The sequence below is a fragment of the Montipora foliosa genome, chromosome 2, assembly GCF_036669935.1.
Source record: "Montipora foliosa isolate CH-2021 chromosome 2, ASM3666993v2, whole genome shotgun sequence".
Taxonomy (NCBI): domain Eukaryota; kingdom Metazoa; phylum Cnidaria; class Anthozoa; order Scleractinia; family Acroporidae; genus Montipora; species Montipora foliosa.
The window spans coordinates 15,717,517-15,732,516 of record NC_090870.1 but is presented as its reverse complement, the minus strand read 5'-3'; the positions used below and the strand labels follow the sequence as shown (position 1 = coordinate 15,732,516).

At 39.2% G+C, this 15,000-nt stretch overlaps 1 protein-coding gene across 3 annotated transcripts in view; it reads left to right on the top strand.

The window, feature by feature from the left end:
• The first annotated feature begins 6,953 nt into the window (after window positions 1-6,953).
• LOC137992543 (peroxidasin-like) overlaps window positions 6,954-15,000 on the top strand; it is a 45,751-nt gene continuing 37,704 nt past the window's right edge. The window contains exon 1 of one of the 3 annotated variants that reach the window (XM_068837922.1): window positions 6,954-7,082. In XM_068837922.1, coding sequence (XP_068694023.1) covers window positions 7,004-7,082 — 79 coding nt within the window. In that variant the 5' untranslated portion in view covers window positions 6,954-7,003. Of the gene's footprint in view, window positions 7,083-11,393; window positions 11,522-14,023; window positions 14,147-15,000 lie in introns of those variants that run through there. The other 2 variants (XM_068837919.1, XM_068837920.1) reach the window with 2 other exon arrangements.

The window sequence follows — 15,000 nt, the reverse complement described above, 5'->3', positions numbered from 1 at the left end:
TTCTTCACACAATCTCGTGAAAAGTGTAGTTAACGGAACAACAAAATGAAATTTAAGAAGTGGAGAAATTGTAGAATGCCCGGTTTAGGAACAGAGTTGTTTATATGAATATCATTTTCTGTCCCATGCCACTGCGGACAAGCAGCATTGTTAAACACTACTGCGGAACCGCGGTGGCAGCTTAGGGCATTTGGTGGGCCGGGTATTCTGCAATCTAGCCAAGAGTGCTTAGACCTAATCACTGCAACGAGCGCTATTTTCTTCACACGATCTCGTGAAAAATGTAGTTAATCTAGCCGTAAAATTCACAATTGATCACTACTTAATTCGCGAATCACGCTTTAAGAACGAGAAATACTGTTTTGAATAAGTTACATCTTTCAACTTGAATTTATTAGTTTCTGCGTACCGCGTAGCCAGCTACGCAGAACTTTATTCGAGTGGCAGGGTACGTGAGTCTTTCGTCGTTACCATTTAGACAAACATCGCAAATTTTTAAAATGCTTTTTCTCAACTGTAAAGCTTTTCTGGGGTCGGAAAAAACAAAACTTTCCTCCGCACAACTGGCATTTATTCAAAACAGCACATGCACTTGTGAAAACTAAACCTTCACTTTACCTTCAATGAAGTGCCCCACGAAATAAGCAAATCAGAGCGTAGATTGCATTGCCGCAACCTTTTTTTTAGTAGCCAATGAAAAAGGCTGTATTGTCGACCTTTGCCAGATCTCACATTTCCAATGACAGAGTGAGATCTGGGTACGAGATTAGGTCGGGACCTGATATGGTGTATCATGGCTTTATATTGATGATTCTAATATCAGGGGCTTGATATCGTAGGTCCGGGCCTGATATGGTGGGCCAGAGATTTACACTGTATGCAAGTAGGCATTGCTTCATATAGTTCATTGGGGCCAGATAAAGGAGGTTTGATATAAGGGGCTTGATATGGTGGGCTTCAAATGGGAGGCCTGATATGGGGGGCTTGATATGGAGGGCTTAATAAGGAGGGCCTGATATTGTAGGGGGCTTGATATGGGAGGCCTGATATTGGGGGCCTATATATGGCGGCTTGATATTGTCGATTGAGAAAATAACACAAACAGCGATGATAAACATTGTATTCCAACGCATTTTTATAAAACTTGACGTTTCGTATGCTAGTCAACACACATTTTCAAAAGTGACCGTTACAATTTTTAAAAACTATATATATATATCGTAAACAATAGGGGTCTGGAACCTAGACTGAGAAAAATGATCTGCAGCAGTACGTGTCTGGACATAATGAAAAGTAATAGCTAAAACAGTAATAACTTCTCACTACTAATATTGACATTAACTAAAGGGAAGGCTTTAGCTCTTGAATGAACAAAGTCTCTTTTATTTTGCAGTGAAAGTCAGTTTTTCCGGACGCTAAAATGTGAAAGTGATCCCATTTAATGTCGTGGCCAGTGATGTTCACAGAGGAAACAATAGGGAGGAAAGGGCATCCAGCCTTGTGAACACCTACAATTACAATCTTGCTTCCTACTTCGTTGGCATACTTCAACCAATTTCCACCAACCAACACACGGTTAAAGATTCATTTAGTTTTGCAGATTGGGCCAAAACATACAAACATAACAACGGAGTAATGTGTTCTTTGGATGTCACTTCTCTTTTTACAAACGTGCCGCTTGATGAAACAATACAGATTTGTCTAGACAGATTGTACTCTCTCCCTGATCCTCCCCAATTACCTTGTTCTGTTTTGAAACATCTTTTGCAGCTTGCCACTAAGAAGAGTCATTTTATATTTGATGGCCAATACTACGATCAGATTGATGGTGTAGCCATGGGTTCACCTTTAGGCCCCGTTGGCTAACATTTTCATGTGCCACTTTGAAGAAAAATGGTTGATGAACAGCAGATTCTGTCCTTCACTTTGGTTCAGATATGTAGATGACACCTTCACCATGTTTGACAGCAAGGACAATGCTAATGAGTTTTTAAGTTTTCTAAATAGTCGATAGCATTAAGTTTACTCTTGAATTCGAAGAAGACAATAAGATTCCATTTTTAGACATCCTTCTCAAACGCTGCCCTGACAACACTTTCTATACATCTGTCTACCGGAAGAAGACATTCACAGGCCTTTACACCAAGTGGGATTCATTCACACCTCGCAAGTACAAAATCAACCTCATCCGCACTCTCACCTATCGATGCTTCCGAATTTGCTCCTCGCCATCTTTATTACAGGCCGCTATTAAAGATCTGAGAAAGCTCCTGTTGCAAAATGGTTACCCTCAAGGCGTTATCACGTTCAACATTAACGATGTATTGAACAAAAATAAAAACAAATCAAATAACCCTGTTCAAGCTACAGGCCCCAAAAAAGATATCTTAATTGTGTTACCCTACTTAGGTCTTCACAGTAAACAAGTCACGAAACGTCTGAAATCCTGCGTATACAATTTCTACTCTTTCGTCAATCTCAAGATCATATTCCAAAACACACGCCGCATCAACTCCTTTTTTCCATACAAAGATCGCTTGAACCGATCTCAGAGGTCCAAGGTCGTCTAAAAAGCTTTCTGCTGGAACTGCGATGAATTCTACATTGGCAAAACAAAACGAAGACTCCACGACAGAAAAACAGAACATTTCAAGGCCCTAGCTAAAAGTGACCATTCATCAGCCATTGCTGATCATGTGAAAACCCCTGGCCACGACATTAAATGGGATCACTTTCACATTTTAGCGTCCGGAAAAACTGACTTTCACTGCAAAATTAAAGAGACTTTGTTCATTCAAGAGCTAAAGCCTTCCAATGTCAATATTAGTAGTGAGAAGTTATTGCTGTTTTAGTTATTACTTTTCATTATGTCCAGACACGTACTGCTGCAGATCATTTTTCTCAGTCTAGGTTCCAGACCCCTATTGTTTACGATATATATATATATATAGTTCAGTAAAAAATGTAACGGTCACTTTTGAAAATGTGTGTTGACTAGCATACGAAACGTCAAGTTTTATAAAAATGCGTTGGAATACAATGTTTATCACCGCTGTTTGTGTTATTTTCTTAATCAAGCTACGATGGCCTAAGAACAAGAGTTTATTTGATATTGTTGGTAACATCCCAAACCCTGGGTCTAGAGTTTGTACTTTGGACTTCTTTTGTCTAGATCTGCAAACAGATGCCAGATGATTTAACTTGTGACACACGGAGCATTCTTTTCCAAACGCGGGGCACTTTTTTCTTTGCTTCTTTCTTTCCGTAATATCTGCATTTGCGACGCTTGTTCTCATTGGAAGCATTCTTCTCTACTTTTTGCCTAAGAGACTTGCCTCTTTTGTTCTTTTTCTGTTCACCGGTGTTGATCAATCGCCTTTTTGTTTGTTCCTTTAAAAGCTCCCAGACACGACAAGAACGTACGCATTAATCAAGATTTACATAAGTCACGCGATTTTAATAGCTCCTCCAGAAGTAATACGAATTCTATCACGTACAAGGGAATTACCAGTTGAGGCTAAGAACTTAAAATCTGTCACGAATTCCTCAATTCCTTCACTTTCTTTTTGAGCCCTTGTAAAGAATCTATATCGTTTTTCTTCTTTTCCCGGGGGGGAAGGGGGGGGGGGAAGGAATCGTCGAAAAAAAGCGGTTCTGGTACCTCCTAGTCACTGGAAGGTAGCCTCAAAAGGTCCACAGCGGGAGCTTTAGTGGTACCTTTTAGGGTATTGGGCTGAAAAATTATGACAGGAGACATTTGACAATTAACTATTTTTTAATTTTGTCTAATTAAAACCCATAATTTGGTACCTCTTAGGGGTGAAAAAAAATTCACATCACGCCCATAAGACAGGATCTCTTTTCAAAATTTTCGACGAGCACCCCGTCCTTTTTATATGGGAGTTCCCCATAGTTTTTCCGCTTTCCACATTGTTGTTACAAAGCTAGAGATGTGTTTGAGCGAGATGGCAGCCGCTAAGCTGATTCTCTATTTGGCGATTTTTTTAACTGCGAACGAAATGGCTTGAGGTAAGGTCAAACGCGTTTATTCTCTTTAAAATAATTGTAAATGCGGGGTTATAAATGAGAAATAAAGCTAGCTTCAACAAAGCGACGGGGGCAGAATTATTAACGCTGCGAACATGCTTGTTCGCATGTAGAATCTTCCAGTAATGCTATATTTATACTAGAGTATCTAATTGATAATAATGCTGCGGTTTATTTCGTTGAAAGTAACAACCACAGCAACGTTGTATTGAAGTCAGTAGGACTTATTTTAGTTTGCTGAGGGAACGGACGGTCAGTGTCAAACGCAAACTGCATACTGCAAACTGGGGGTAAAGTGCAGAATGCAGCTTGCAGACCGGGGGTAAAATGCAGGCTGAGGGTAAAATAAATATTAATAATAAAAAAAGAGTCATAAGGATAAATTAAAGAGTGTTTGAAAGACAATCCTGTTTTACATGTGTCAACAACTAACATTATCATGACTGCAGGTCGGTGCACCTTTTTGGGACTGCTGTGAAGAGTCCATGGAAAAATTATGCGATCGTTGAAATCATCTGACTTTCAGCTACGAAATCCGAACAGATGAGAAATTTTTAGGGTATAAAAATATGCCTATATCTACCGTTTAAATACTAAAATACGTTTAATAATTCTATGTCTAAGTGGTTTTGAACTATATTAACGTTGGGTGCTGCTGAAAAGCCACGTTATCTCTGTCTTTGTTAGTTGGTATTGTACCCATACGTGCCAAAATAAATTGAGTTATTGGGTAATTACTCGGTGACTTTGTTCGGTGCCGCAAAATGGACAGTAGAGTTACGGGGTGGTGATTTTTTTGCCTAAAGGCAACTCACTTAACAAAACTATACTTTTTCCAACAACAACAAGGATTCAAAGAGCTTTAATTATTACAGAGTTCGATGAAAATCCTGATTTATAACATGCGATGGGGCAACCAAAGCGATGGAAGCTGTGTTGGGGTTACAGTGTGAAAGTACAAACGGGTACGAACATCCTTTATTTTATCCTTAGGACTCATTTTTCATCATTAATATTTTATTTTACCTGCAGTCTTCATTTTACCCCTGGTCTGCAGTCTGCATTTTACCCTCAGTCTGCATTTTAGCCCTGGTCTGCAGTCTGCGTTTTACACTGACTGCTTTTAAACAGGGCATCTGACAGGATGCAGCGATGCAGATCCGCATAATCCCTAAAATCCACATCCTCCGCATGATTACGATATTTTTGTGACGATATCGTAGTGTAGTCGTGCGTGACCCGTTGGCCATGTAACCAGACGTTGATTGACATATCAATTTACGGCTATTGGTTAGATATGTCAATCAACGTCTGGTTGCATGGCCAACTGGTCACGTACGACTATACTACGATATAGTGGTCGCCGGTGGCTCAGTTGGTTGAGCACCGGGCTGTCACGCGGGAGGTCGCGAGTTCAATTCCGGCCGGACCAACACTCAGGGTCTTTAAATAACTGAGGAGAAAGTGCTGCCTTTGTAACTACATCTGCAAATGGTTAGGCTTTCAAGTCTTCTCGGATAAGGACGATAAGCCGGAGGTCCCGTCTCACAACCCTTCAATGCTAATAATCCTGTGGGACGTAAAAGAACCCACACACTTGTCGCTAAGAGTAGGGCACGTAGTTCCCGGTGTTGTGGTCTGTCTTCTGTTGTGTATCATGGTTGAGAGGGTAAAAAAAAGGGGCCACAATAATTGGCGCAAGCTGTTGTGGCGCTCTGCCAGCTTGACTGGCAAAAGTTAATAAAATACGATATCCTGACAATTTTCCGCATAAAACTGAAGAAATGCCTGATATTAGTGATAAAGCAGCTGCTAACCATCCTTACAAACATGAAAGCCAAAGAGATTGACTATTTTATTGAAGAAAACACGCCATTTCGTTCGTGAGATTAAAATTCGTCAGCAGTTTCCACGCATTTTTCGGCAATAGAAGCCCGCAATATACATGTATACGTGTATGAAACCGCTGAAAATGGTGATTGATCGAGGAAATGGATCGCGGACCACATTACAATTTTGCTCCATATCTCCAAGTTGAAACAAAATCCAGGACGAGAATCGAAATGATTTTTCATCAATTTACTTACTTTAGCAAAAGTCGCGACAAAATGCCAACTGCTAACCCTTTTATTTCAACGGTAAAAGCTGGTCGCAAATTGGCGACTCCTCCAGATATTTTAATCGCAAGGGGCAGGTCGCAATTTTCAAGTCCTGATAAGGACTATTACACATTAATGAAAAACTCAAAAGCCAAGCTTCCAAATAATTCTCAACATCTGAGGAAAACTTTTAATTTGTCAGAAGATCACTTGACAAAGGGTTTTCTGGCTACTGCATAAGGTGTCCTTTGAACCATACATAAAAGCATTTCAGTACAAAGTCCTTAACTCGATACTATTTACTAATAAGTCACGCGATTTTAATAGCTCCTCTGGAAGTAATACGAATTCTATCACGTACAAGGGAATCTTATAGTACACCAAAATTACAAGTTGAGGCTAAGAACTTAAAATCTGTCACGAATTTCTCAATTCCTTCACTTTCTTTTTGAGCTCTTGTAAAGAATCGTTTTTCTTCTTTTCCCGGGGGGGAAGGGGGGGGGGGGGGTGGGGGACTCGTCGTAAAAAAGCGGTTTTGGTACCTCCTAGTCACTGGAAGGTAGCCTCAAAAGGTCCACAGCGGGAGCTTTAGTGGTACCTTTTAGGGTATCGGGCTGAAAAATTATGACAGGAGACATTTGACAATTAACTATTTTTTAATTTTGTCTAATTAAAACCCATAATTTGGTACCTCTTAGGGGTGAAAAAAAATTCACATCACGCCCATAAGACAGGATCTCTTTTCAAAATTTTCGACGAGCACCCCCGTCCTTTTTATATAGGAGTTCCCCCCCCCCCCCCCCCCTTCTTTCGGGATTCTTTTCTTTTTCCGCTTTCCACTTTGTTGTTACAAAGAGATGTGTTTGAGCGAGATGGCAGCCGCTAAGCTGATTCTCTCTTTGGCGATTTTTTTAACTGCGAACGAAAAGGCTCGAGGTAAGGTCAAACGCGTTTATTCTCTTTAAAATAATTGTAAATGCGGGGTTATAAATGAGAAATAAAGCTAGCTTCAACAAAGCGACGGGGGCAGAATTATTAACGCTGCGAACAAGCTTGTTCCCATGTAGAAACTTCCAGTAATGCTATATTTATACTAGAGTATCTAATTGATAATAATGCTGCGGTTTATTTCGTTGAAAGTAACAACCACAGCAACGTTGTATTGAAGTCAGTAGGACTTATTTTAGTTTGCTGAGGGAACGGACGGTCAGTGTCAAACGCAAACTGCATACTGCAAACTGGGGGTAAAGTGCAGAATGCAGCTTGCAGACCGGGGGTAAAATGCAGGCTGAGGGTAAAATAAATATTAATAATAAAAAAAGAGTCATAAGGATAAATTAAAGAGTGTTTGAAAGACAATCCTGTTTTACATGTGTCAACAACTAACATTATCATGACTGCAGGTCGGTGCACCTTTTTGGGACTGCTGTGAAGAGTCCATGGAAAAATTATGCGATCGTTGAAATCATCTGACTTTCAGCTACGAAATCCGAACAGATGCGAAATTTTTAGGGGATAAAAATATGCCTATATCTACCGTTTAAATACTAAAATACGTTTAATAATTCTATGTCTAAGTGGTTTTGAACTTTATTCTCGTTGGGTGCTCCTGAAAAGCCACGTTATCTCTGTCTTTGTTAGTTGGTATTACATAAGTACCCATACGTGCCAAAATAAATTGAGTTATTGGGTAATATTACTCGGTGACTTTGTTCGGTGCAGCAAAATGGACAGTAGAGTTACGGGGTGGTGATTTTTTTGCCTAAAGGCAACTCACTTAACAAAACTATACTTTTTCCAACAACAACAAGGATTCAAAGAGCTTTAATTATTACAGAGTTCGATGAAAATCCTGATTTATAACATGCGGTGGGGCAACCAAAGCGATGGAAGCTGTGTTGGGGTTTCAGTGTGAAAGTACAAACGGGTACGAACACTCTTTATTTTATCCTTAGGACTCATTTTTCATCATTAATATTTTATTTTACCTGCAGTCTGCATTTTACCCTCAGTCTGCATTTTAGCCCTGGTCTGCAGTCTGCGTTTTACACTGATTGCTTTTAAACAGGGCATCTGACAGGATGCAGCGATGCAGATCCGCATAATCCCTAAAATCCACATCCTCCGCATGATTACGATATTTTTGTGACGAAAGCGTAGTATAGTCGTATGGGGCGCCAAATGTAAAAATATTATTTAAGTACTTTCCCCCTATATTTTGTGTTATTTATAAATAACACATTCAACTACCTTTGCGATTTATAAATCACAAGGTTACGAACTTCGCGATTTATAAATCGCAAAGTTACCAACTTTGCGATTTATAAATCGCAAGGTTACGAACTTTGCGATTTATAAATCGCAAGATTACAAACTTTGCGATTTATAAATCGCAAGGTTATCAACTTTGTGATTTATAAATCGCACAGTTGGTAACCTTGCGATTTATAAATCACAAAGTTCGTAATCTTGCGATTTATAAATCACAAAGTGTGATTTATAAATCGCACATTGCGATTTATAAATCACAAAGTGCGATTTATAAATCGCACTTTTGCGATTTAATAATATAACCGCAAACACATAAAATTAATGCCGCGGGCTCGTGGTCCAATGTTTTGACTTTTTGGTTCAAGACAAAACTTGACAAGACCGCTCTCCTCAGCCGTCTCACGAACAATTTCTGATGCATCAAGTGCTCAGGAATCATGACAGAAAAGTGAGGTAAGGATAGGTTTTATTTTCTTCATCAATTTTATTTCGATTTATGGCGAATCGGTCTGAATTGTAAGCTTCTTTTTTTAATTTGCCGAGCTCGAAAAAGTAGGATGAAAATCATTTTGTCCTGAATTTCATATTTACGTCCGACATAGACACTTTTGCGAGCGAAATGAAGTAATATAATATGCACTTGTCAGCATCTTTTGCATCTTGGCACTGATGGAATTTCTGCTAATGTTAATAGAGATTCATTTCATTGATTGACTCCGTCACGGAAAGAAATGAGCCCAATAAATTGACCTGCTCTGAAGTATTCTGCTTCAAAGATTCATAGCTCAGTTGGTAGAGCATTGCATCGGTATTTCAGAGGTCATGGGTTCGACTTCCGTTAGAGTCTTAGAGCGACCTGTATTTTTCAGGGGTCTAGCGAAAATGGTTGCTTCAATTGTCGACTGAAGTCCGAGGATCACTTCTCTCATTCCTTAATGATAACTCGCAACGACACAGGTAAAGATGAAGCTAGATGAAATCGTTCAAACCTGAGAAGGAGCGGTTGGTGGGATGGATGCGCTACGTTAAAGATGCTGTAATCTCGAGCTCTGAAAATTGAAAACATGGCAATAAAACGAAGCTTACAATTCAGACCGATTCGCCATAAATCGAAATAAAATTGATGAAGAAAATAAAACCTATCCTTACCTCACTTTTCTGTCATGATTCCTGAGCACTTGATGCATCAGAAATTGTTCGTGAGACGGCTGAGGAGAGCGGTCTTGTCAAGTTTTGTCTTGAACCAAAAAGTCAAAACATTGGACCACGAGCCCGCGGCATGAATTTCATGTGTTTGCGGTTATATTATTAAATCGCAAAAGTGCGATTTATAAATCGCACTTTGTGATTTATAAATCGCAATGTGCGATTTATAAATCACACTTTGTGATTTATAAATCGCAAGATTACGAACTTTGTGATTTATAAATCGCAAGGTTACCAACTGTGCGATTTATAAATCACAAAGTTGATAACCTTGCGATTTATAAATCGCAAAGTTTGTAATCTTGCGATTTATAAATCACAAAGTTCGTAACCTTGCGATTTATAAATCGCAAAGTTGGTAACTTTGCGATTTATAAATCGCGAAGTTCGTAACCTTGTGATTTATAAATCGCAAAGGTAGTTGAATGTGTTATTTATAAATAACACAAAATATAGGGGGAAAGTACTTAAATAATATTTTTACATTTGGCGCCCCATATAGTCGTACGTGACCCGTTGGCCATGTAACCAGACGTTGATTCACATATCTACATGTAATTACGGCTATTGGTTAGATATGTCAATCAACGTCTGGTTACATGGCCATCGGGTCACGTACGACTATACTACGATATCATGACAATTTTCCGCATAAAACTGAAGAAATTCCTGATATTAGTGATAAAGCAGCTGCTAACCATCCTTACAAACATGAAAGCCAAAGAGATTGACTATTTTATTGAAGAAAACACCCCATTTCGTTTGTGAGATTAAAATTCGGGAGCAGTTTCCACGCATTTTTCGGCAATAGAAGCCCGCAATATATACGTGTATGAAACCGCTGAAAATGGTGATTGATCGAGGAAATGGATTGCGGACCACATTACAATTTTGCTCCATATCTCCAAGTTGAAACAAAATCCAGGACGAGAATCGAAATGATTTTTCATCAATTTACTTACTTTAGCAAAAGTCGCGACAAAATGCCAACTGCTAACCCTTTTATTTCAACGGTAAAAGCTGGTCGCAAATTGGCGACTCCTCCAGATATTTTAATCGCAAGGGGCAGGTCGCAATTTTCAAGTCCTGATAAGGACTATTACACATTAATGAAAAACTCAAAAGCCAAGCTTCCAAATAATTCTCAACATCTGAGGAAAACTTTTAATTTGTCAGAAGATCACTTGACAAAGGGTTTTCTGGCTACCGCATAAGGTGTCCTCTGAACCATACATAAAAGCATTTCAGTACAAAGTCCTTAACTCGATACTATTTACTAATAAGTCACGCGATTTTAATAGCTCCTCTGGAAGTAATACGAATTCTATCACGTACAAGGGAATCTTGTAGTAGACCAAAATTACAAGTTGAGGCTAAGAACTTAAAATCTGTCACGAATTTCTCAATTCCTTCACTTTCTTTTTGAGCCCTTGTAAAGAATCTATATCGTTTTTCTTCTTTTCCCGGGGGGGGGGGGGGGGGGCCACGTCGTAAAAAAGCGGTTTTGGTACCTCCTAGTCACTGGAAGGTAGCCTCAAAAGGTCCACAGCGGGAGCTTTAGTGGTACCTTTTAGGGTATTGGGCTGAAAAATTATGACAGGAGACACTTGACAATTAACTATTTTTTAGTTTTGTCTAATTAAAACCCATAATTTGGTACCTCTTAGGAGTGAAAAAAAATTCACATCACGCCCATAAGACAGGATCTCTTTTCAAAATTTTCGACGAGCACCCGCGTCCTTTTTATATGGGAGTCCCCCCCCCCCCCTTTTTCGGGATTCTTTTCTTCTTCCGCTTTCCACTTTGTTGTTACAAAGAGATGTGTTTAAGCGAGATGGCAGCCGCTAAGCTGATTCTCTATTTGGCGATTTTTTTAACTGGGAACGAAAAGGCTCGAGGTAAGGTCAAACGCGTTTATTCTTTTTAAAATAATTGTAAACGCGGTGTTATAAATGAGAAATAAGGCCTGCTTCAAAAAAGCGACGGGGTAGAATTATTAACGCTGCGAACATGCTTGTTCGCATGTAGAATCTTCCAGTAATGCTATATTTATACTAGAGTATCTAATTGATAATAATGCTGCGGTTTATTTCGTTGAAAGTAACAACCACAGCAACGTTGTATTGAAGTCAGTAGGACTTATGTTACTTTGCTGAGGGAACGGACGGTCAGTCTCAAACGCAAACTGCATACTGCAGACTGAGGATAAAGTGCAGAATGCAGCTTAAATTGCAGACCGGGGGTAAAATGCAGGCTGAGGGTAAAATAAATATTAATAATAAAAAAAGAGTCATAAGGATAAATTAAAGAGTGTTTGAAAGACAATCCTGTTTTACATGTGTCAACAACTAACATTATCATGACTGCAGGTCGGTGCACCTTTTAGGGACTGCTGTGAAGAGTCCATGGAAAAATTATGCGATCGTTGAAATCATCTGACTTTCAGCTAGGAAATCCGAACAGATGAGAAATTTTTAGGGGATAAAAATATGCCTATATCTACCGTTTAAATACTAAAATACGTTTAATAATTCTATGTCTAAGTGGTTTTGAACTATATTCTCGTTGGGTTCTCCTGAAAAGCCACGTTATCTCTGTCTTTGTTAGTTGGTATTGTACCCATACGTGCCAAAATAAATTGAGTTATTGGGTAATTACTCGGTGACTTTGTTCGGTGCAGCAAAATGGACAGTAGAGTTACGGGGTGGTGATTTTTTTGCCTAAAGGCAACTCACTTTACAAAACTATACTTTTTCCAACAACAACAAGGATTCAAAGAGCTTTAATTATTACAGAGTTCGATGAAAATCCTGATTTATAACATGCGGTGGGGCAACCAAAGCGATGGAAGCTGTGTTGGGGTTTCAGTGTGAAAGTACAAACGGGTACGGACACTCTTTATTTTATCCTTAGGACTCATTTTTCATCATTAATATTTTATTTTACCTGCAGTCTGCATTTTACCCCTGGTCTGCAGTCTGCATTTTAGCCCTGGTCTGCAGTCTGCGTTTTACACTGACTGCTTTTAAACAGGGCATCTGACAGGATGCAGCGATGCAGATCCGCATAATCCCTAAAATCCACATCCTCCGCATGATTACGACATTTTTGTGACGATATCGTAGTATAGTCGTACGTGACCCGTTGGCCATGTAACCAGACGTTGATTCACATATCTACATGTAATTACGGCTATTGGTTAGATATGTCAATCAACGTCTGGTTACATGGCCATCGGGTCACGTACGACTATACTACGATATCGTGACAATTTTCCGCATAAAACTGAAGAAATGCCTGATATTAGTGATAAAGCAGTTGCTAACCATCCTTACAAACATGAAAGCCAAAGAGATTGACTATTTTATTGAAGAAAACACCCCATTTCGTTCGTGAGATTAAAATTCGTGAGCAGTTTCCACGCATTTTTCGGCAATAGAAGCCCGCAATATATACGTGTATGAAACCAATGAAAATGGTGATTGATCGAGGAAATGGATCGCGGACCACATTACAATTTTGCTCCATATCTCCAAGTTGAAACAAAATCCAGGACGAGAATCGAAATGATTTTTCATCAATTTACTTACTTTAGCAAAAGTCGCGACAAAATGTCAACTGCTAACCCTTTTATTTCAACGGTAAAAGCTGGTCGCAAATTGGCGACTCCTCCAGATATTTTAATCGCAAGGAGCAGGTCGCAATTTTCAAGTCCTGATAAGGACTACTACACATTAATGAAAAACTCAAAAGCCAAGCTTCCAAATAATTCTCAACATCTGAGGAAAACTTTTAATTTGTCAGAAGATCACTTGACAAAGGGTTTTCTGGCTACCGCATAAGGTGTCCTCTGAACCATACATAAAAGCATTTCAGTACAAAGTCCTTAACTCGAAACTATTTACTAATAAGTCACGCGATTTTAATAGCTCCTCTGGAAGTAATACGAATTCTATCACGTACAAGGAAATCTTGTAGTAGACCAAAATTACAAGTTGAGGCTAAGAACTTAAAATCTGCCACTAATTTCTCAATTCCTTCACTTTCTTTTTGAGCCCTTGTAAAGAATCTATATCGTTTTTCTTCTTTTCCCGGGGGGGGGTGGACTCGTCGTAAAAAAGCGGTTTTGGTACCTCCTAGTCACTGGAAGGTAGCCTCAAAAGGTCCACAGCGGGAGCTTTAGTGGTACCTTTTAGGGTGTTGGGCTGAAAAATTATGATAGGAGACATTTGACAATTAACTATTTTTTAATTTTGTCTAATTAAAATCCATAATTTGGTACCTCTTAGGGGTGAAAAAAAATTCACATCACGCCCATAAGACAGGATCTCTTTTCAAAATTTTCGACGAGCACCCGCGTCCTTTTTATATAGGAGTTCCCCCCCCCCCCCCCCCTTTCGGGATTCTTTTCTTTTTCCGCTTTCCACTTTGTTGTTACAAAGAGATGTGTTTGAGCGAGATGGCGGCCGCTAAGTTGATTCTCTATTTGGCGATGTTTTTAACTGGGAACGAAAAGGCTCGAGGTAAGGTCAAACGCGTTTATTCTGTTTAAAATAATTGTAAACGCGGGGTTATAAATGAGAAATAAAGCTAGCTTCAACAAAGCGACGGGGACAGAATTATTAACGCTGCGAACATGCTTGTTCGCATGTAGAATCTTCCAGTAATGCTATATTTATACTAGAGTATCTAATTGATAATAATGCTGCGGTTTATTTCGTTGAAAGTAACAACCACAGCAACGTTGTATTGAAGTCAGTAGGACTTATTTTAGTTTGCTGAGGGAACGGACGGTCAGTGTCAAACGCAAACTGCATACTGCAGACTGAGGGTAAAGTGCAGAATGCAGCTTGCAGACCGGGGGTAAAATGCAGGCTGAGGGTAAAATAAATATTAATAATAAAAAACGAGTCATAAGGATAAATTAAAGAGTGTTTGAAAGACAATCCTGTTTTACATGTGTCAACAACTAACATTATCATGACTGCAGGTCGGTGCACCTTTTAGGGACTGCTGTGAAGAGTCCATGGAAAAGTTATGCGATCGTTGAAATCATCTGACTTTCAGCTAGGAAATCCGAACAGATGAGAAATTTTTAGGGGATAAAAATATGCCTATATCTACCGTTTAAATACTAAAATACGTTTAATAATTCTATGTCTAAGTGGTTTTGAACTATATTCTCGTTGGGTGCTCCTGAAAAGCCACGTTATCTCTGTCTTTGTTAGTTGGTATTGTACCCATACGTGCCAAAATAAATTGAGTTATTGGGTAATTACTCGGTGACTTTGTTCGGTGCCGCAAAATGGACAGTAGAGTTACGGGGTGGTGATTTTTTTGCCTAAAGGCAACTCACTTAACAAAACTATACTTTTTC